At 44.3% G+C, this 22,847-nt stretch overlaps 1 protein-coding gene across 1 annotated transcript; it reads right to left on the bottom strand.

Annotated features, from left to right (window-relative positions):
- Nucleotides 1-3,916: 3,916 nt before the first annotated feature.
- Nucleotides 3,917-20,129, bottom strand: LOC124701000 (probable DNA gyrase subunit A, chloroplastic/mitochondrial). Its single transcript, XM_047233063.1, has 27 exons — nt 19,762-20,129; nt 19,221-19,290; nt 18,276-18,341; nt 17,569-17,670; nt 17,440-17,484; nt 17,220-17,318; nt 17,016-17,102; nt 15,868-15,938; nt 15,671-15,779; nt 15,480-15,542; nt 15,130-15,195; nt 14,917-15,005; nt 13,908-13,956; nt 13,367-13,453; nt 13,183-13,276; nt 12,146-12,216; nt 11,971-12,060; nt 7,487-7,612; nt 7,218-7,375; nt 6,799-6,880; nt 6,550-6,714; nt 6,344-6,445; nt 5,626-5,750; nt 5,190-5,310; nt 4,880-4,931; nt 4,690-4,789; nt 3,917-4,360 (listed from the first exon to the last, which is right to left on the bottom strand). The coding sequence occupies exons 1-27, from the start codon at nt 20,127-20,129 to the stop codon at nt 4,267-4,269; spliced, it is 2,751 nt and encodes a 916-aa protein (XP_047089019.1). The 3' UTR covers nt 3,917-4,266.
- Nucleotides 20,130-22,847: the final 2,718 nt, after the last annotated feature.

Here is a 22,847-nt window from a genome sequence, read left to right as displayed (position 1 = left end):
TCGGATTGTTACCCGTAAATAAAATAGAATGTATAGAATATATATTTATTCATATTCATCAACATAGTATTTATGTTACAAATATCAAATATAAATACATTACAGTATTATGTCTGATTCACATAATACAATATACATAGTCTGATAGACTTTTTACATAGTCTGATAGACTTTATTCTACTTATTGTTATACAATATAACATTTTGTAGTAATTTAATGGCTAAATGACATCAAGTGTTTATGGAGTTTAATTGAGGTCTCCAAAAACATCTTGGGTGTAGTCCACAAGCATGTCTTCATCGAGGATGATATCGTCCTTTGGCTTGAATTCTTCAATAGAACTTTGAGATGGACCAACTTGAGAGTTGTCTTGTATGTCGTTGAAGTGAGCTTCAGCTTTCTTTCCATAAACTTGTTTGACTTCTTTGCCATACTTCATGTATAGTTCCACGAGGTGTTCGGGCATACTGCATTCATTAGTACGATGATTCGTACATCCACACCTTTGACAAGTTTGAGAGTTGTCATTTTGGTTATTTTTATTGAAATGACCATTCCCCTTAGATGGACCGTTGGTCTTTTGACCATTGTTCAGTTTCCACTTTCCCTTAAATTTTCGGAAGTTCCTTTTACGGTTTCCAAATTTATTAGTAAAATGAGCATTAGCATGTGCTTCAGGGATCGGCATTGCACCCGTTGGACGAGCATTGTGATTTTTCATGAGAAGTTCATCATGCTTCTCGGCCTGAAGTAATGTGTATATAAGCTCAGAATACTTTGTGTATTTTTGTTGACGATATTGTTGTTGCAATATCCTCATCGAAGGATGGAAAGTGCATAAGGTTTTCTCGATTAAATCTTCATCTGAAACTTGCTTGTTGCAAAATCTCAGTTTGGAGTTAACTTTATGCACGGCAGAATTATATGCCGCAACGGACTTAAAGTCCTGGGAACCTTATGAGAGACCATTCTCTCTCGGCTTCCGGCAACATAACCGCTCTTTGTTGGTCATATCTCTCCTTGAGGGAGTTCCATAAAGCTAGTGGATCCTCCTCCATCAAATATTCATTTTTTAGATCGGGATGGAGGTGGTGCCTTATGAAATGTAATGCCGCATACTTTGCCACTTGGGGTATTTCTGGAGCATTTTCGGGGGGTGTGATAATCACGGGACCAAGGCCACGACCGTTTAAATTTATTTTCATATCCATGGCCCATGATAGATAGTTACTTCCATCAAGTTGTAGTTCTTGGAATTCTTTTTACTCGATGTCACCCATTTTTCCTGCATGTATGATCATGCATTTAATTAATTTTACTTGATAGTAAAATTTATTTTGAAAAGCAACAAATTTGTTCTAGAGGAACAATTTGAAAGCAGATGCTTATAAGCCATATATGTGTAGATCTTCGAGATAGTCACATATTTTGTTTTGCCTTTTTCTTATCTCATATTTTGTTAACGAGAAATTTTGGAAGAAAATTTAATTTCAAGTGTGAAATAATATTATTCTACCAAAATACCATGTTATAAAATGCTAGAAGCAAATATATTAATAACATGTCATATCATATACTCGTAACATATAATAGATATAAGATCTAACATAAATGTATTTACATCACAATACACTGCTATTCTGAATGAAGGACAACGTAGGGTCCTAAACAGATTTTTACAGAACATCTGATAGACTGATATGGTTACAGAAGTAAATATGCAGATTATAATAGTGACCAGACTGAAATCACGTAAATACTAAATTTCTGCCTTTTATATTCATGGCACATGGCAGAAGAAAGTGCGCTGTCCTTTTGATCCAACAGGTGTGGGCTTGGATCAGTATAGAAAGGGATCTGGGAGGAGCGACTTGGGGAAAATATCCCGTCGTCCTCCTCACCTTATCCTCTCGACACTTCTCCTCGCCAGCGCATGTTGAAGCTTCAGCGGCGGCTCGACCCCTCCCCGGAGGAGGAGAAGTGGTGGGCGGCCTCGTTGAGGCGGAGCTCCGCGAAGCGGCCGGTGAGGCCGAGAGCCTCGGGCGACCAGGTCCCTCTGCGGATGCCGGCGGGGCGGGCCGCCATGGCCGACGCGAAGCGACGGAGCAGCACCCTGGCCTCCGGCGAGGGCGTGGGGAGGGCAAGGGACGGCGCCGGCGGCGCGTCCTCGTTCTCCTCCTCCGTTTCTTCTGCCGCTGGGAGGTCGAGGTCGGGGAGCGTCGGGGCGACGTGAGCAGCGGCTGCGACATCGTTCTCCTCCTCCATCTCCGGCAAGGGGTCGTAGCCCGGCGGAGCGAAGTGCGCCGGCTCCTCGCCGGAGGGCGTTGGAGATGGGAGGCAGGGGCCGGACCCGTGGCGCTGGTAGTACAACAGTGGAGGCAGCGCCTCAAATTCCTCATCGTTGAAGTCAATCTCGGGGTCGTCGATGAACCATCCGGCGCTCGGCCCGCCCAGCAGCCATTCCATGGACGGGACTACGAAGGCCGGTGGAGGGGGCAGCAGGTCGTCGACATCGGCGGTGATGTTGGAGGCAGAGGCCCCATCCTCATATTCGGCATCGACAACATGTTCTGCAACAACTTCCGGCCCGACGGCGATCTCCGGTGCCGCAACGGTGTCTGGTACTGCTGCGACAGTCTCCGCCACGGCACCAACCTCTGGCGCGGCCGGAATCTCTTCCCGGGGCACAACTGCCCTGGTACTTGGTCGTGGTGCTCCAGGGGAGTGGCGGCACGGCACCCAACGGTTACCACGGGGGTGGTTCCGATTGTGGTGGTGGCGGAAAACACCACCAGGGCCGTAGCGACGGCGAGGGGCTCCAAGCGGTGCCCTGCGGTGGTGGAGGCCACCGTTCTTGTTATGGCGACGCTGAAGGCGGCGGCCAAAATTCCGGCCGAAATTCCGGCGACGTGCAGTGGCACGGCCGAATGTCCGGCGACGAAAATAGGAGCGGCGATGCTCCCTGGCAACAAATCGTGCAAAGGAAAAAGCTAGTTCCTGCAGCGGCCGGAAAGCCATTCTTTTCTCACCTTTCTCTGTTCTTCTTCTGGCCTGTGCTCTCCTTTTCAGAGCATTACGTGCGTGATAACGTGAAGAGGAACAAAGAGTGAAGTGAAAATGGATGATCTCATTGATGTACTGTTCAGGCCTTATATAGTATCTGAACAGGCGTCTTTTACAATGTCGGTTACAGTACGCGTCCCTTCCGAACAGGCATAGCAACCCTTCGGAGAAGTTGGCGTTTGGACAACGCTAGAATAAGGCAACTGCTGGCAGTTATTACTAACACAATCCTAACTGCTCACTTAGCCTAAATATGACGCTAACTTATTCCTAACACCTAAAAAGAACGAAAACTACAATCAGATCCTAGACCACCGGCGATACGCCGGAGCACACCATGGTGAAGCAGTAGGGCCTCCGATTTGGTACTCTGGCCTGGGGGTTGAAGAAACACTTGCGTCAGCTGCCCTTTGGCTATCTTGGTCGACGGCAGTAAGCCGAAAAGAATCAACCGAGAATGAGCTCCGGAAGAACATCGCTTCAAGTTGCAAATCCCAAGGAACTTCAGAATCACGCAAATCTTCAGAGATCCTGTTCCCCTCCCCTCCAATCACCACGATGGCCATGAGAAAAAACAAGAATCCCCAGATCTGCAAGAGGGGAAGCTCCCTCAAGCTTATTGCAGAAATCCTCGCCAGATCACTCCCCTCCCGTGACCTCCACCATGGAGGATGACCGGAGAAGAACACCTGCAACTCAGCACCGTGGCTCCCACGCAGCACAAAGAGATTCCATATAGACGGCATATGCCAAGCACTCTGGTTGACATGTGCCGTTTGGAGAAGGCCAATGTAAACATCACCCAACGCCATGTAAGCTATGCCCGAAGGCTGGAGCACAAGTTCGTAAGGCTTACTAACTCCATAGAGCAACAAATTTTGCAACGCAGAGCATGCAGCATTCGACATTTACATCAATTTCTACCGCTAATGGCATTATAAGTACGTCCATTTCAAGTCTATTGCCATGCTACAGGTTCCACATGGCAAACCCGACATCTCTAGACACAGGTTAATGGCAACTAGAGTTCTACTCCAAATCAGCTGCCTTGGCATTAAATCTTGGTGTTATTCCTAGCATCTACTGGAGCACAGCATGAGCCACCCAATACACAAAAAATGCACCTCTCCCCAGCTTGGAATGCACACGAACCAAGAGGACCTCAGCAACCGAATCTACTTGATTCTTCCTTGTAAGCTGAATCAATCTTCCATGATCTCTTCTGCAGCAGCGGCTGATATCAGTGAAGCTGACTGGATCTTCCCAGCATGCTCCAGCCTCATCAGAATGACTCCCCTGTGGCAGAACAGCAGAGTGATCAGTGCCCAATTGTACAAGCAGGAGATAAACACAATTATAGGTTAGGTCGTTTGAGAATAGAAGAAAATGAATATAGAGCTTGTCCTGGATGAATGTTTTAAATGAGAAACATATTTGCTTTTGAAACACGAGACAGATGTACTCCCTCCGTCCATAAATAAATGTCTTATATTTATCTAAATTTGAATGAATCTATACACTAAATAGTGTCTATATACATCCAAAAATTGATAAATTTAAGACATCTATTTATGGACAGAGGTAGTACTTAGATTACAGCAAAATACAGAGAGAAAGAGAGTTACTTTGCTGCACGACCCTGGATGGATATATCTTTGACCATGATTCTGTTTACGGTTCCACCTTGGCTTACTAAAACAACCTGCTCGTCACTTGCATCGTCATCTGTTTACATACCGTACACAGCAACAATCAACACGTTAAAACACGGCTTATCCGTGGTAGGCAGCAATGAAAGACTGCAGCAGAAGTTACCAGTCGATTCCCCCACAACAAACACAGCAGCTAAGCGGCAATCTTCAGGAAGCTGCAAGCCAAAGTAGCATACTATGAAGAACTCCATGAAGGTCAGATGACATGATGTAACACGCATCTGAAGGTTACTTCCAGGTTAAATGTACTTAATAGATGTTTTAACCATGACAAACTTCAGTGCAACAGAAGCTATAAGTTCCAAGGTGTACATCACATTTTATTCAACATGAGATACTCCAGACAAAAATGTTTCGCTTAGCATGAAAGATTAGAAACTTCTTTTGCGTGAAGATTAGAAACATCATTGTACCTTGTAGCCTCGCAAGCCTACTCTATTGAAAGGTGATTTCCGGAAATCATTTAGCGACACACGCTTCCCAAAACCATTTTCAGTGATGAAGAGCAGCCATGGAGGACTCGAATCTCTGACCCTGGAACACGCACCAATAGTTCAAATATATTTTGGTCAGTGCTTGGGCAGTGAGTGAAACGACTGTCAGAACTAAGATGGACAAACCACTACAATCAAAATATATTGTCGAAGAGGATACCTTTTAAACGTACTGAAACATGCCAAATTTAATACAGTTCACCTATATATCAGCGATGCATTTGATTCTAAAGATATAACTCATTGTCTTCTTTTATGTTTTTACCGAACTGTTAAATTTTGATATACTTCATCCATCTGGTCTTGCTAATTATGAGCAGTTTTTCAAAATTCAAAATTTTGGGTGCCAAATTACCTGGTGTTATATTTCTCAGGCATTGTATGGATTGTGGATGGAATTACATCCATGGCTGCCATCTTGTCACCTTCTTTTAGCTTCATTGCACACACACCTTTTGTAGTTCTTGAAAGCGGACGAAGCTGGGATGTAGAGCAAACATAAATATAAAGAATAATTGTCCTTATTGACAAAGAAAAAAAAGAAATGGTACACGTGAGACAGCAAGCAGGCAAATTCGAAGGAGACTAAAAATCATGCTAAAGTTGGGGAAAATGAATAGTAAGTTCGCATTCAAAAGTATACAAGAAACAGAAAATAAAAGAACAGAAGAAAACTCTAATCCAAAGTATTATTGCTTGTCACTTCTGAAACATTTAAACTTGCTTGACATTAGTGATAGACTTGGAGAAATTATGTGAAATGATATTTCCGAGCATGCTAAAATCAACCATTTATCAGATATCTGCGAACATGTGACTTGAGAAATCAGACTAAGCCCCGACATAGTTTTCCTCATACCCACTCTGTCCGGAAAAGGATGTCGCAGATTTGTCTAGATACGCATGTATCAATACGTATTTGTGTATTTCGACAAAACTGCGACATCCTTTTCTGGACGGAGGGTGTACATAACTTTCTATCACATTGAAAACCATTTGGTCATTTGGCCTTAGCAAGCATCAGTTAATATAAAAAATTACAATCCATACAGACAAGTATATTTGCAACCTACCTTGTTGCAGGTGTTGACTATAACCATCCCATTTTGTGAAGCCAAAGCAACAAGGTCATCATCCCCACAAAGACGGACCCACTTAAGCTCATCACCAGGAGCCTAACATGTTAAGATGATAAATCATATATACTCCGTGTCACAAATTGAAGATAACCCAGAAGTATATTGTTCAGAAGAGATATGGACACATGGGATAGTATTACCAGGCGTATTGAAATAATTCCTGTTGACCTGATCGCTGAGAAAACATTCAGAGGAACTTTTTTAATGTAGCCGTTAACAGTCAGCATCACTAGATACTGGTCTTCACAAAATTTACTCACAGGAACAATGGAGGTTATTTTCTCTCCATCAGACAAAGAAAGCAACTGAAGAACGGACAATCAATACACGAGTCAGTCAGTATGTCATCTGCTAAACTTCATCAGCATGCATATTAACAAGCCCTGTACCTGTACTAATGGAGTCCCAGCAGCAGTTCTTGTGCATTCAGGTATCTTATACGCACGTGCTGAGTATACTATTCCCTTGTCACTGAATCAAGGACCATTCCAGTAATCCAGTTATATGAGAGCACGGAACAAGAAAACATAACTTAAATTGTAAGTTCAAGCAAGCGATGTAAACTGCTTCAGGGGAGTCTATTTTGGTTTTGAAGATGCTATTTAATTGGTAAAGCGTAAGCTTACTAATGAAACAGCAATAATGGAATGTCTTTTTAAGTCTGAACTTCTAGAGCATGCGGTTGAAGTGAGATATGCTGGCCTAATACTTATTAGAAAGAGCAACCAATAACAGCAGCAAATAAAGGGGGTCTAGCTTTCCTAACATGCTAGAAGATTTAACAACAAGTGTGCCCTGGTTCACATACCTGAAATAAAGAACATGGTTATGTGTCTCGCAGACAATGAAATCTGACATACTGTCATTATTTCGCATCTTTCCAACAGATCTTCCAATTGTCCCCCGGTGTTGCAAATTGAAGTTGTTGGGGTTCATCCGCTTAAGATAGCCTTTCTCAGTAAGAATCTTCAGGTGGCAGATTTTTGGCAGGTTAAAAGAAGTCCAAACACAAACAAGAAAGGGAAGATGGATTCAGCTAAAATCTAGGGTACACTAATGCATAATTGTGTTTCTCACCAAAAGCATTTCTTCGTTAGGAATAACATCCATATCATCAACTTCACTGTTTGCTGAATCTTCTATGAAAGAACGTCGTGGGGAGGCATATTTGTTCTTTAAATCAGCTGCTTCTTGTTCGATAAGCTAACACACCCACCAGAAACAAGAGTTAATAACTGGGAGTGTATAACAACAACAAAGCCTTTTTTTTCCCAAGCAAGTTGGGGTAGGCTACATATGAAACCAAACAGAAACATAAGGAAACCAAAACCAAAACAAGGAGAGAGAGAAAAAAACACAAGTAAAAGATTCCAGCACATGGATCGCTGATTTCCATGCGGTCCTATCAAGAGCTAAATCTTTAGGGACATTCCAATCCCTCAAAAATGTCCCTAAAGAAAATCAGTGCAAACACTAGTTAATAAACAGCGACGAAATTACAGAGCCAACAAAACTTTTTCTACCAGTTGTGTTGAGTGTCAAGTGGCTCGAATGTGCATTAAGGTGACGCTTTTCACCATGCCTATCCTTATTTGTTGTTGACGCTCTCTGGTACTATTCATGATTTGGTTGCTAGAGGACATCTTTAATAAGAGCTAAAAAGGCTGCCACACCGCTCTAGGGATTTCCCATTTGCTTTTTGCAGATGATAATCTGTTGTTTACGAGCGGCATGCATTCCAGCCTCAGATCGTTAAAGAAGCTCTCAACCGGTTGAAGCAAAGTGCAGGCCAGCTTGTTTGGTAGCAGTTGCTCGAGAGCGATCAAGAAAAGGTTGGGTTTGACAAGAAATGTCATGGCTCAACTCCGGAAGAACGAATGGATGATTCCAACCCAGCAAGGAAAATTTCACAAAGTGGACAAGTGAGAGGAGAAAAAACTACCTTTCTTTGGGGAGCAAGGAGGTGCTAGTTAAATCTGGGAGGTATTCAAATTTGATGCTAATCTTTGTGAGGATTTATCACAGATGATAAGGAAATTATGGTGGCGTGATGAGCACAGCCAACAAGAAGACCACTGGATTGACTGGGACAAAAATGATGATGGCAAAGGATAGCCGCCACATGGGATTTTGCGATTTGAGGCTGTTAAGGATGTACACTATCCTGATGGTGATATTGTGGATACAGTATCCCCTTTGAATAGCTCACCGTGCTGGCAAGATATAGAGCATGGTCTAGAACTATTCAGGAAAGGTATTATTTGGCCATTGGTTCAGGAAGCAAGGTGAGGATTTGGCGTGATAACTAGATACCATGTGAGATCTCTGAGTATCACTTGTTGGTCAGGAAGATCAAGAACTTCATTGGGTCAATCAGCAGATGAAACCACATGTTGAAGAGTGTGATGGAGAGTGTTGTGCGTAGAACTTTCTTCATACATATGCCAGTGAAGTGCTAAAGACCCGTTTGTCTCCAAGGCAAGAGGAAGGAAGCCTCTGTGCCCGGCAGCACAAGCGCACCACCTTGTTCTCGGTTCAGAGTGCGTACAGGTTAACGCTGTGTTTGAAAACTGAAGCACACGGAAGTGGTCAAAGCAGCGCTGCAGCAGGTGCCGCAAGGAAAATTTGGCAAATAGTCTGGGCTACTTAAGTACCACAGAAAGTAAAGGTGTTTGCAAGCAGCTTAGCAGCAGGTTCGGCCGCTAAAAAGAAAGGCAGGCCGCACAGGTCATGATCACCCTCACTACCTGTTTGATCTGCGGAAATGAGGATGAAGACGCCTACCATGTTGTGATGTTATGCACGAACGAGAGAACATTGGCAGCTGAGATTTGTTCACCTGGAGTCTCTGCTGAAAGATGCTGTTAAACCTGCCTGCTAACATCGGCGTATAGACCACGGCAGAAATTCGGATGTTGTAATTTGTGGAACAATACTATCTTTTGGCTGGCATTCACGAAACTATTCAATCTCTGGAGATGACCAAGATACGTTAAGGGCATCTCCAGCGGCGCGACGCATTTCGGACGTCGAAACAGACGCGTCGTGTCCGTTTGCGTTGGCCCAAATGGTCGAAATCGTCTGGGCGTGGCTCCAGCAGCACGACGCATAATTATTTTTTTTCATTCATGAAGCCATAATTTACATTAATAAGAAAAACATAAAAAAGCCATAAAGGCGTGCTAAAAGTAGGTGCTGCCTACTGGTCGTCGTCGCTGACGAGGTCAATGAACTCCGGCGTCGGCCATGGAAGCTCGTACGCCGGCGGTGGAGGAGGTACCGCCGCATGGGCAGGAGGCTGTGGCCAGGGATCCCACGCCGGAGCAGCAGGCGGAGCGCGGTCGTTGGAACGCGTCGGCGTGGCCGAAGGAGTCGCCGGCCTCCCCTGCGCGAGCGCTGACTCACGGAGCTAGATTGCGAGCCCGTCCCACAAAGCGAGCTCGTTGAGCTCGTCCTGCGCGATGTTGGCCAGTGCCATGGCAATGGCCTCCTCCTCAGAAAGGTCCGGCGGCTGGGTCTCCGGATCCCACGTCGGCCCGCCATCGTCGTGGTCGTAGTCTGCCATGTCGACGTCCCCCTGGTCGTTCTCTTCTTCTTCTGCGGCGATCTCTCGGTCGTAGTAGTCCACGTCGCCGAGGTAGCCAGCGCGGCGGCGCGCGTCGAACTCCCACGTCCCGAATGAAATCCAGTTGTAGGAGTTCAGCGCATACGTCGATCCGGCGGCAAGATCGCTCGGCGGCGGCGCACCTCGTCCCGCCGCTCTCGGCCCTCGCGCGGCACGGGGGGACCGGCACGCGCCGCGAGTTCAGGTACCAGCCCCCTCCCGGCAAGTTCGCGTCCGGCCATGGTACCGGCCGGTTTTCCTCCCATAGCTGCCGCGCAAGGTCAACGCGGACGTACCGGCCGACCCGTGCCTTCTTGCCGAAACGCGAGCCGCTAGCCTCCTGGTCATTCTTCGTCTTGCGGAACGGCCAGCATTTATTCCCCATGGCGTCGGTGGGGTGGATACTGTGGGATTTGGCAATGGTTTGGTCGGGGAAATGGGCACCGGCAACGTCCCTTTAAGAGGCTCCGACGCCACCTCGCCTTCAATGGCCTGCGAGTGCAACGCCTACTAGCTGCGCACGCTCGCGGAAGCCGAGGCACACCATTAACGCGGCCCTGCAAAGGCTGCAGCGCGCCGCCCGGAAGTAATGCCGCGGAAGACGAAGCAGTTGTGTCGCTGCCAGGCGGGCCCGTGCGAGGACCGAGCGGACACTTTGCGCGTCCGCGCAGCGTCCGCAGAGACGCAAACCTGGCGCATATTTGGGCCAGGTTTGCGTCTCCGCAAACGGCCCGGTCACTTTGCGTCGCCCCGCTGGAGGTGGTGCCAGACGCATTTCCGGTCACAGCGGACGAAAACGGTCGCTCAGCGTCTGTTTGCGTCGCGCCGCTGGAGATGCCCTAACAGCTATAGTTTTGCTTCTCGTAAGCTACCTTCGGTCACTTGAGGAGAGCAGGACAAATCCAAGTTTTAACGATTATAAGGGGAAGGGCCAAGCAGGAGAATCATTGGGGCAAAGCTATCGCATGCCAGAACACCCTGGACAAGCTTGATGGAAATTGCCACCTGAGGGGGGGATGAAGATGAATGTAGATGCCTCATTTAACCAAATTGATGGTGCTTCGACTGCAGGTATGGTTATTAGGGACTCACAAGCTTAAGTTGTGCTAACAGCATGGTACATTCTGCCGGCATGTTTTAGTGCACATGAAGCAGAAGTCCCGCATGCCTGGAGGTCCTTCGACTATGCCTTGACCATGTTCAGAGTCCAATGTGGCCAAGATTTCAAGAGAGCGTGATACGGTTCCTCATGATATAGCTAGATTAGCCTCTATAGTTGATGATTCTAATTTGCTTATTGGTGATGCACGTTCTGTCATGTTAGAGGGCATCAATTCTGATTGTAATACTCCCTCTGACCCAAATTAATTGAAGCAGCTCAGGAGTACACTTGTATATGGCTGCACCAATTAATTTGGGCCAGAAGGAGTAACTCTTACAACTCTCGACCAGTCAAAATTAAACCAGACGGGTACAGCAATGATGCTGTATTTTCCGCTAACCAGTTCCGCTATACAAGTACTGAGTAATAGCATGACAGCAAGGCACATGGATCATACATATCAGTGTCCTCTGCCCTGACTCCTGACTAAACAGGTGATATTTAGCCTGCTATGCTATTAATTTACTGGGACTAACATGGATAGCCATCTTTAAAAGTACCCTCAAATATATTTAGGAATCAGAAGTTAAGGACACAAGGGATAAAAAGTGAGGGACACAGAAAGTCAGGTGAAATAACAGAACAGCCAGTTTTATCACCAGGTTTGGTTCTCACATGTTAACACTTACACTGATATTCTTTACCAACAAAATTGCAGAGAATTTATATTTTTTGGTGTATATAGTTAATACTTTTCTATATCAAGAAAAGAGTTCATAGAGTTCAGAAGCCAACAGGGTATAATGACAAATGAATAGAACAGACATAAGAGATGAAGAGCCTAAAATGCTGAACCTGAAACATCAGTTTCTTGCTTGATAGGAGCTCATTCAACTTTGAAATACTCTCGGACAAAGAATCAGCTTCATCAATAAACTTTTTCCGCTGCAACAAACAGAGGCCTGTTCAGATTCTCCAAATACGGAAATAATTTTGATTAACAGCAAGACAATGGAATCTAAAAAGAAACCTCGAGGGAAGTCAGTTTCCTCAGTGTAATGTCCAAAAGAGCTTCTGCTTGCTTCTCAGATAGACCATATTCTGCAAATGCAATTCAGGTAAAATACACAGATCTGCCAAAAGCTTATATAGTTAAATGATATTGCATGTCATTTATACTCCTTCCGTTCCTATGAATAAGGCGCGCGCGCATTTCAAGACAGGCATTGACAAAAGAATTGAGCAACAATATTTCGATTATACAGTACATAATTGATATTGTTAGATTTGTGTTGAAGAACACTTTCTAATGATATTCATTATATACATGGATTAATTCTTGGTCAAAGACAAATCTCAAAAAGTCGGTGCGCCTTATTCATTGGAATGGAGAGGGTACTTACTACTCTTTAATAATAGATAGTAATATAATCAATCCATGAACAAACCATTCAAACAGGTGACTGCTCTTGTTATTAATGATGAATGAATAGGTAGTAGCTCATACTATTGAAAAGTCGAAACCAGTGTTAACAAGTGTAGAAAACTGAAAGGACAAGAATACCGTAAAGCTAGTGAATAATTTTGTGCAGAATTCAAGATCAAATATTCATTTTTGAGTTTCTGTAGAAAAATAACCAAGGAAAATATCGAACAAATGATGTGCTACTTTTGCCCTTGTAATGCAAATTTGCATAATGCAGAGAAAACTGTACAGCATTCGACTGCATCATAATTTGCCACGGGCAATTATAGCTTGAACACCAGTTGCTACAGTGGAATCTCTAAGGAGAAATTGGCTAACAAATGCAACCTCCAACTAAGTTTGTTTAAAGCTATTTGACTACATTAATGTTCTGAAACCCTGCGGGCTAAAGATAACAACTAAAAGATACTCAACAAAGTGCTTTCTGTGCAACTGGTGTAGATGTGTATAAGGTGAAAACACAGAAAATAGGAGATTGTGCGATTTACATCATTGACAATTTTCTGGATTTCACCTTCATTGAAAGATTCATATTATGATTAAATGAAGTAAACCAATGAAGCTGAAATAGTAGACGTTACCCTTCACTAAAGATTCCTTTGCCATGGTGTGATTTGATGTTTCTCGTATTGTTTGAATTACAGAATCTAAATTGTCAAGGCCAATGACAATGCCCTGCAGGACCAAGCAAATTAATCATTGACCTTTACATTGTCCAAACAAGGTAACATGTCCAAATGAGGTAACATATCCAAATGATTTTACCTCCACAATATGTTTTCTTTCTAGAGCCTGTGAAAGCTTAAACTTTGCACGCCTTTCAATAACAGAACATCTGAAGTCAAGGAACGCCTAGAACACAATCAAGATTTCAATGGAAAATTAGGCCTGAATTTCATAAAGTGCTAGATCATTTACACCAAGAGTAGTGATCATTCATAATCCTAAACAGGAACATGAAACATAACGATACTAAATGCACACAAAAATTGAAGTGACTCTACGATTGTGTGTGTGTGCGTGTGTGTGGTGGTGGTGGTGGTGGTGGTGGTGGTGGTGGGGCCTATTTATCAGTGACTCAGTGTTAACTGCTGAAAACTTTTCCTCAAAGATGAACTCCTGAAGATAAATTTTAATCACCAATGCTAGGTTCATGACTTAATGTCACATGTTTAGTATAGCACATTAGCACTTGAAACTTCAAATAGAATCTACATATATGATCTAGCGCAATATCTTGAAACAGTAGAAATATTAAGTTCATGATCATGACATGGAATGTGAATGGACAGGATAGGGGTGGCACCTGAAGAATTTCCTTCAGTCCCATCAATTTTGGATGGCCATTTAGAATACTGAAATAGTAAAGGAAAAAAGACATGTAAGAACTGAAGACAGGTCAAGTTAGTTACTGTTTTTAAATGCAATATGGAAACAAACAGTACAGTATAGTAACCGTGCCACGCTTGATTAACATCATCAAAGCATGAAAAAAATCCTCTTAAATTTTATAAGTATACTTTCTTATCAACTTTTACATGTTCTTAAAACATGCAAGTCTGCACACTTTTAAGAAAGGACACTATAGGTTAAATTGAGTGGTGAATTAAGCGATCCTAAGTGCACGCTTAACTAAGCACTGAGCGGAGACAAAATGTTTAGCACTTAATTGCGCTTAGCGCTTTAATCCTTCAGAAAAGGGAAAACCAGAGGCAAAACGCTAATCCTAAGCACTTAACAGAACCTTGATTAAATCAAACATACTACACGCATGAGAAAACTTCAATTACTCCAGAATTTTTCATTTTAAATTAGAAAAGACTGTTCAAAAACTTTTAGGCAACATGCACATCATGAGAGCAAGACATGGACAATTTTTAATTAAAGAAATACCACAAAAACAACTGAGAATGGACTGGTACTATGATTCAAAGAGAACTATTGGCTACCAAATTTAACAGACAAGCATATGTGACATACTTCCTTGTAACAGTGGGTAATGCAGTTGATTGACATAAAAATTTAGGAATCACCTTAAAATAGTTTGACAGGATAAATTTAAATTTGAGATATTTAGGAATCACCCTAAGTCTGAACATAAGAATATTTAATGAAGTGACCAATACTAGAAGACTTTTTTTTATGTGAGCTCATGTTTAAGATCAATTGGGGAAAGGAATAAGTATAACATCAGAGAAGAAATGAAGAACAAACATTATGCATGTGTGAACAATTAACAGTCTTGTTTTACCGTAGAACACATGACCAAACAAAGTAAAACCCTTAAACTGTACAAATGGTTAAAGCATACTTACGCTACCATGTTGCAGCTGAAACCAGATTGCAATGTTGTATGACGGTACAGATTGTTCAGGACTATGGCAGGATTTGCTCCTCTTTTCACCTACAACAGTGTGCAAGAAAGGTAATGGATTCCACGTAAGCAACAAAACAATTAGAATCCTTGGACCCTGGTTACTTCAGTCAAGATAAGCTCAGAGCAAGTAGTCAAAGATGATAGTACAAACCTCGATAACTACACGCATTCCAGAGCGGTCACTTTCATCTCGAATGTCACTGATTCCTTCTAACACCTGCAATCAGTAAAAATGGGTTGTTGGTCCATCGTGGTGGTACCAATGATAGAGTACAAATTAAGCTTAAGGTGTGACCAACCAGCTAGCCTACATCCTGGTTTTTTATGACGAAACCAAACAACAAGAGGCGACAGCAGATTAATCAAAATAAACGTATTCCTGGTAGAGGAGAAATGCAACTTTTTTTGGGAAGGGGCAAGGCCCAGCCTCTGCATCAGTCGATGCATACGGCGCTTTATTGAAACAAGAAATGCAACTAATTATGCCCCAAATTAAGTTACCTTGTCTTCAACAAGCTCAGCAATCCTTTGCACAAGTGTAGATTTATTTTGCTGGTACGGAATCTGCATGTAAGCATAAATATTTACAAATCGGGCAATATGTTCCCAGTTAATTAACCAGGTAGTAAGACTACCCAAAAAAGCAACCAGGTACACAGTCATTGCTGTGAAAACAATAGCGTGAACCAAACCTCTTTAATTATGATAGCTGTTCGATTGCTTTTCTTATCGATTGTTTCCATCTCGGTTTTGCCTCTCACGACAACTCGACCACGCCCTGTTCTATAGGCCTCCAAAATACTACACAGGAGAAAAACATATGCAGAATGTAGCACCTTAGAGTTGAACAGTGAAGAGAAATAAGACCAATGAAATGAGAATCAAGTACCCATCATTTCCCATTATTATCCCTCCTGTAGGGAAGTCGGGACCAGGCATGCATTCTAGTAGTTCTTGGAGCTTGCATCCAACATAAAATTGCAATCAAGATTATGAAAAATCTATAAAATGTAGAAACAAAGAAATAGAAGAACATAACTACAGAAAAAAAAAATTATGAGCAACAGTCGACTATTGCGAATCCAAAAATTCATCCTAGCATGTCTACACCAATGGAAAAAAATCATTATATTTTCTTTAGAAAACATGCAAAGATGCACATGTACTTTTGGTTCAGAGCAAATGCAAAATAAACAACTACAAGAGTTCGCCACCAAGATATGTACAGATTGAATTAGTACGTCTTAAGTGATGCACCGGAACCAGACAATTATTTGTGGGACAGCATAAGTTGAAAAAATAGCAAACCTTGTAAATATTTTTGTCACCTTCTAATTTACAGTGACAGGTATTGAACTTATTTCAGTAAACTAGTCAGACTGAAGAGCTCACTTTCAATTTCTACTTCTAGGTTCATTTACTATATCTGTATGGCCATGTCACCTAGACCTAGGTACTTATGAATAATGACGCTAACTACACTCAGAAATTGTTGTTTACCTGTAACAATTAACAATCTAGTGGCGTCAATTCTACAGCTGAGATGTGTGGATGTGTAAATTAAGCATTTCAGTTCGACCAAAGAAGCTATTTCAACATTTCGCCGCTAAAGGCAATCATTCGGAAGGCTTTGCTGACACAATTCAAGACCAGCATGGCACCACCTACAATTGGCCAATAGACTAAACATGCTACATCAACAAGTCTCAACTGGGCAACGGCCCTCTAGTATCAGGGCCCTGGCATCTTCTACCAAAGAACCTTGAATGTTTTAGCACAAAAGAATGGAGGCCAAACAACAAGTATTGCAATTGTACTTCCAAAGCTCTGGTCATGATCAGAAAAGTGAAAGATGACCATATACTTTGACATATTCTATAAAGGTTTACCAGGAATCAGCTAAGTCCTGAGCGCTAGCCAATTATGCCGCCACCAACCAACAAGTGGTTATTTATGGATTCATCATGCTATGGACTATGATGCAATTAACAGACGAAAATCAATTGATCGGAAAGGAGATAATGATAGTATACTTACCGTAGCTTCAGGATTTTGAATTATAACAGACAGTGCATCAACAAGTTCTCCCAAATTATGAGGAGGAATATTTGTCGCCATTCCAACCTGAGACAATACCACACATTAAAAAATAAAACCCAGAGCATCACGTTTTCTTTTTTGATTAAATAGGTGTCCAGATGAGCTGAACTTTTTCTTATAAGCTTATAAAAGAGCTCATACTGCAATGCCAGCAGATCCATTCAACAGTAGTGATGGAACACGAGCTGGCAACAGCGATGGTTCTTTCTGTGAATTATCAAAGTTCGGAACGTAGTCAACCTGTCCAATGGAAAACAAGTGGCATGAGATAGGTACTGAAAAGGAACATGCACATTGAACAACGTGCACACACGCACGCAGAAAGAGAAAAAACATGAAGAACTGAAGCGCAAAGATATACAGTATTCAGCTCCAGGTCAGTCAGGAACATGGCTTCTGTTAATGGCTGCAAAATAACAAGATGGCCTGTGAGACTTCTGTTGGTGAAACAGAGGCTCCCTTGACGAAATTGAAGTGAACCAAAACCTACATCCAGGCGGCACTCGGTGTATCGCATTGCAGCAGGAGGATCAGCATCTATTGAGCCAAAGTTTCCATGTCCTTGAACAAGCGGGTACCTCATTGAGAAGTCCTGCAAGATCGCATAAAGAAATGGCTCTTCAGTTACAGTGAATTAAGCAAATTTGACATATGTGATGCAGCTTCAGGTGACTGCAAACTGAAATAGTAAAAACCAAAGTAGAAAATATCCACAATCATCTGGAGTGTAGCTTGGTTTTGAATTGGAAATATGGGAAATGGCTTAGAACCTTCTAAATGCAAAAATTATAGTGAAGTGCAATTTGAACTATTCAAGTATCTACCATATATGAACTGAATTGTTACTGCTATTTTCATACCAATTAATACTGCCATGCTCCTTACATAGGTTGTCCAATCACTAAACTTGATTCCTGGTCATGGTTATCTAAATTGCCATATAATGTAAGTGTCCAAATTAAAATGAGGATCAATCAGCACCTGCTTATTGTGTAGACCCAGGAAGTGAATGAGTCTGCTGAAGTGCATGAATTTACAGTGTATGTCTTTTGTACGTGAAATAACATAGAAGGTTAAACAGATGACATGTCAATCTAAATATAAATGATGCCATGACACTACCTCTACCTACCCTTGACCCAGAGGGGGGGACACATTAATGCACTGGAAATAATAACAACCCCATAATAATGTTACCTGAGCCATTCGCACTAAAGTTTCATAAACTGCTGAATCTCCGTGGGGATGGAATTTACCAAGTACCTGCAATAAATAAGTAGGGTTCACGTTCATACACCTAGGCAGAAACGGGCGACGAAAAACAAAATACTGTTCAAAATGTTTATCAAAAGAGGTACAAAGGTAATGCTGCCCTACGACTTATCCAACAACAGATAGCATTTTTTCTAATTTATTTACATCATGCGATTTTCTAATATATCACTGTAACTATATCAAACATCGCAGATTATTCTTCGACCAAGCCAAGTAGATTAAATAATCTTTGGTCCTGCCGCTAACGGTAAGGAACAAAATAGCATAAAATATATGCTTGACTAGATCACTTCAGGATACGTGGGCAGGCTAGACAAATTTGAGAAGAGTTTTGATACCGCCAGTTCTGCAGCAAAATAAGTATGGTGCAAAATGAACTGAAAATCTGATCAGAATGGTAGAACAACATGTGTATGCTCCAAAAAATATATTCCTTTCCATGTATTGGTTTAATGGTTATTGCTTCTGTTCTATGATACCCTAGAAGCAAATAGCCTGTTCGCCATGAGGATGCAATTGAACAAGCAGAATAACACCCATTAGCTTACAGTGATACCACAATAGCTGCAACCAATAGTTTGTTTTACCGAGCAGAGTTTCAAAAAAAATTGAGATGCACCATGAGAGTGAATTTACGATTCAAGACAGAAAAAACTTGGGAGGTGCTTTTAAAAAGTTTGAATACTAGTTAAAGCCTATCCCCCCAGATTCCTAAATAATGCTCTCAGAGAAGCGTAAGCATGAGCACAGTATTTGTGCAACACAAAATCTTATGTACAACGCAGCCAAACAAACGGACAGCATGGTACAACAGGAGCCAAATATATGGTTGAGATCTCCCGAGATAAGAAGATGATTCATGCATACCTCACCAACAACCCTGGCACATTTTCTGTATGGCCTACGAGACGCAAGACCCATTTCATGCATTGCGTAGCTGCAGAAAAATTGAGGAAAATCAACCAGATGGTATGGAGCAAGGTCAATGCAAAGATAGCATGAAACAAACGGCAAGATGTGCTAGTCAAGCACTGGTCATATAGATAAATCCGGAACAGGAAGAACACAAATATGGCCAATTTTGTACTTGTATTTCACGCCCATTGGACAAGCCAACCATTGGTCTACCAGTAGATGTACTCGCTGCATACTTACAGATCCAAATCCTCATGTGGCAAAACCAAACTCTCTGCCGAAAAATTGCACTAAACGTTGGCAAAGTAGTATTATGGGATTTAGTTTTATAGGCAATGGAAGAGAAACTAATCCCCAGCCTCTGCATCGCACACGGAAGCCCTAATCGAGCAATAATAATAAATACTTGAGAGACATACAAATCGAGCGAAGCCTGTGGCCCAGCAAGCCAAAGCAGAGCAGCAGATAGGGTAATAAAAGGAGAGGGGCTCACAGTATCCGTCGGTGTACGGGCTTGAGGCCGTCGCGGACGTCGGGGAGGGCGCGGCCGAGCAGCACGGACATGGCGTAGGACATGTAGGCCTCAGTGGCCTCCTTGTGGAGCTCCACCTGCACGACCCGCTCCCTGACGGCCAGCCCGTCCTCGTCGTCGCCGTCGCGGCGGCTGGCGCGGGGGACGGGGGCCCCGGGGCCGGAGGAGGAGGGGGACGGGGAGGAGGCGCAGAGGAAACGGAGCGCGGGCGTGGGGCCGCAGGCGGCGGCGGCGGCGCGGCGGCGGGAGGCGGCCCCGGCGGCGGCGATGAGGGAGGGCCCGCGGAGGAGGCGCGGGAGCGGGACGCGGAGCGCCGCGGAGAGGGCCATCGCGGGAGGAGGGCGCTGCGGCGGGGTGGCTAGTGCTGCTGCGGCGGCGGCATTGGGGGCGGGGATGAGGGTGGGAATGGCGGAAGCGGGGTGGGTTTTGCGAGGGTTTTGGGTTTGGGTTTGGATTGGGATGGGAAGCGAAATAAACAGGAGGGAGATGGAATGGGATGGTGGTGGTGGACGACAGGAGGCGGAGACCTCGGGGCGAGCGAAACAAATGGACGGGGCGGGGTGACTGGGCGAGGCTGATCCGACGGTTGGCGTTGCGTCTCGGCGAAAGCGCCTGGTCGCCGTGCAGGCGTGCACTGGACCCGCGGCTGCCCGGCTGGGCCTGTGTGGCCTTTTTACACATTTTCATGGAGCGGGGAAGAGAGCCTGGATGGGCTGGTGCAAACACGGAGCAAAGTTGTAGAGGAGATACGATTCTCAACAAACAAACAAAAAAACTGTAGAGGAGATTCTACATGGACAGATGGACTGATGAAAGTCCAAAAAAAACATGCACTGATGATCACCACAATAGTTAACAATTGTGAGAGCTAAGGAGACATCCTCTTCTCTTTTGGTTATCTTCTTCATAAGGCTGGTGCCAATGCATAACCTCACTCTCACCCGCCACGTCAGCTTTTTCCCTCACTCTCACCCCACTCTCACCCCACTTTGTCAATGCATGGGCTATAGTGAGAGCTCTCACTTCTCTCTCCTCCACATCAGCTTTTCTCTCTCCTCGCCATTAGCATTTCTTTTTCAGATTACAACATTAAAAATAATGCAAGGAAATTATTTTATTGAACTAAAATTGTTACCGATTACATCATAAAAAGAAATTACATAAAAAATTGAAAAAATTACATAAAAATTTGAAAAAATTACATAATCTAGGCATTATGAGCCCACACATGCTCAATCAAATCTTGCTGGAGTTGTGTATACATCGGTGAGTCCCTCATTTCGTTGTCCATCTGAATCCTGGCTGCTAAACTTGGTGGTGCATGGTTGTGTATTGCAGGGCCGACATTGGACTCAACGGTCTCATAGGTGTGCTCCAAATTTGTACCACGCTCATCGTCGATGATCATGTTGTGCAGAATGACACATGCACGCATGATCAACCCAAGAGTACGCCTCGAGTAGGAGCATCCCGGAGCTGCTAGAATGTTGAACCTAGCCTTCGAGCACTCCAAAGGCACACTCAACATCTTTGCGCCAAGCCGCTTGAGCGAGCAGTGAACATTCGTCGCTTTTCACTTTGTGGAAGAGTAACACCTTTCATGAACACCGGCCGGGAGGGGTAGATGCCGTCGGCAAGGTAGTAACCATAGTTGTACTCGTGTCCATTCACCGTGAAGTTCACTACGGGTGCTTCTCCCCTAAGCACATCCGTGAACAACGGCGACTGGTTTAGTACATTGAGGTCGTTGTTGGACCCGGCCACTCCAAAAAAGGCATGCCAGATCCAGCGATCATACAACGCAACGGCTTCTAAGATTATGGTAGGGTGTTTGATGTCTCCCCGTGTGAATTGCCCAGCAAAAGCCACTGGGCAGTTCCTCCACTGCCAATGCATGCAATCGATGCTCCCTAAAATCCCCGGAAAGCCACGCTCCTCGGCTTTCGCTAACGGTACGCCGAGTATCCTCGACGGTTGGTCGACGGCAAAACGTCTCCCCGTAACGAGGCAATGATGCCTTCACGGAATCTATCTAGACAATCCGATGTAGTTTGTCTAGCTAACTTAAGCCACTCATCTATTGTATCTGCAGAGGCTCCATAAGCTAACAGACGCAAAGCCGCAGTACACTTTTGTACGGGAGAATGACCAGGACGGTTGAGAGCATCAACTCTTTGGGTGAAATACGGAGATTATTCACCCAATCTATCCACAATGCGCAGAAAAAGGGATCGCCTCATCCGATACCTTCGCCGAAAGAAGCTCGGAGGATAGTTGCAGTCGTCGGCGAAGTAGTCCTCGAAGAGCCGATCGCTTGCACCGAGACGATCACGTCTGATGAACTCTCGGCGGCGTCGTGGCCGTCTTGGCTCCTCCTCCTCGTTCAGCATCTCCTCCTCGTACTCCGCCTGGAATGCATCGATCAGATCACCCTCTATTCTGTCGCTCGAACTGTTGCTGGACGAAGACATGGCGTTGAGAGGAGTGGAAATGGAGAGTGGAGGAGATGAAATGGGTGTGGAGTGAGTGAAACCATATGGGGGTATTTATAGGGGGTGGGGGTGAAATTTTAGGGTTTTTTGAAGTACCAACGGCTACCCCAACGGCTAGCTGAGGTGGACGAATCAGATCGCGCCACCTCAGCTACTACCGCCCCACTCCCGCCCCTCTCTCGCCCGCCTACCGCCCGCTCTCGCCCGCCCCTCTCTCGCCCCGCCCCGCCACCGCGCCGCCCCGCCTCTCGCCCCGCTGTCGCCTCGCTGTCACCCCCAACGCGGGCGGTAGCCGGGCGGCAGCGGGCGGTACCGCCCGGCGCCAACCGTAGCGCCCCGCGCTCCCGTCCCGCCCCACTCCCGCCCCTCTCTTGCCCGGCGGCGGGTGGTACCGCCCGGCCTACCGCATGCGTTGGCACCAGCCTAATAGTTTGACAAAAATGTGACCACATATATGGAATGGAATTTGGAATTTTGGATCCCAAGCTCTCAGCTCTTAGTTCTGAAAATGAAAAAAAAAAACACATAATCATTAAGTCCAAAAGCACTCTACCA

This window comes from Lolium rigidum, chromosome 3 (genome assembly GCF_022539505.1).
Source record: "Lolium rigidum isolate FL_2022 chromosome 3, APGP_CSIRO_Lrig_0.1, whole genome shotgun sequence".
Taxonomy (NCBI): Eukaryota; Viridiplantae; Streptophyta; class Magnoliopsida; order Poales; family Poaceae; genus Lolium; species Lolium rigidum.
The sequence above is the reverse complement of the archived record's forward strand: the minus strand, read 5'-3'. Positions and strand labels throughout refer to the sequence as shown.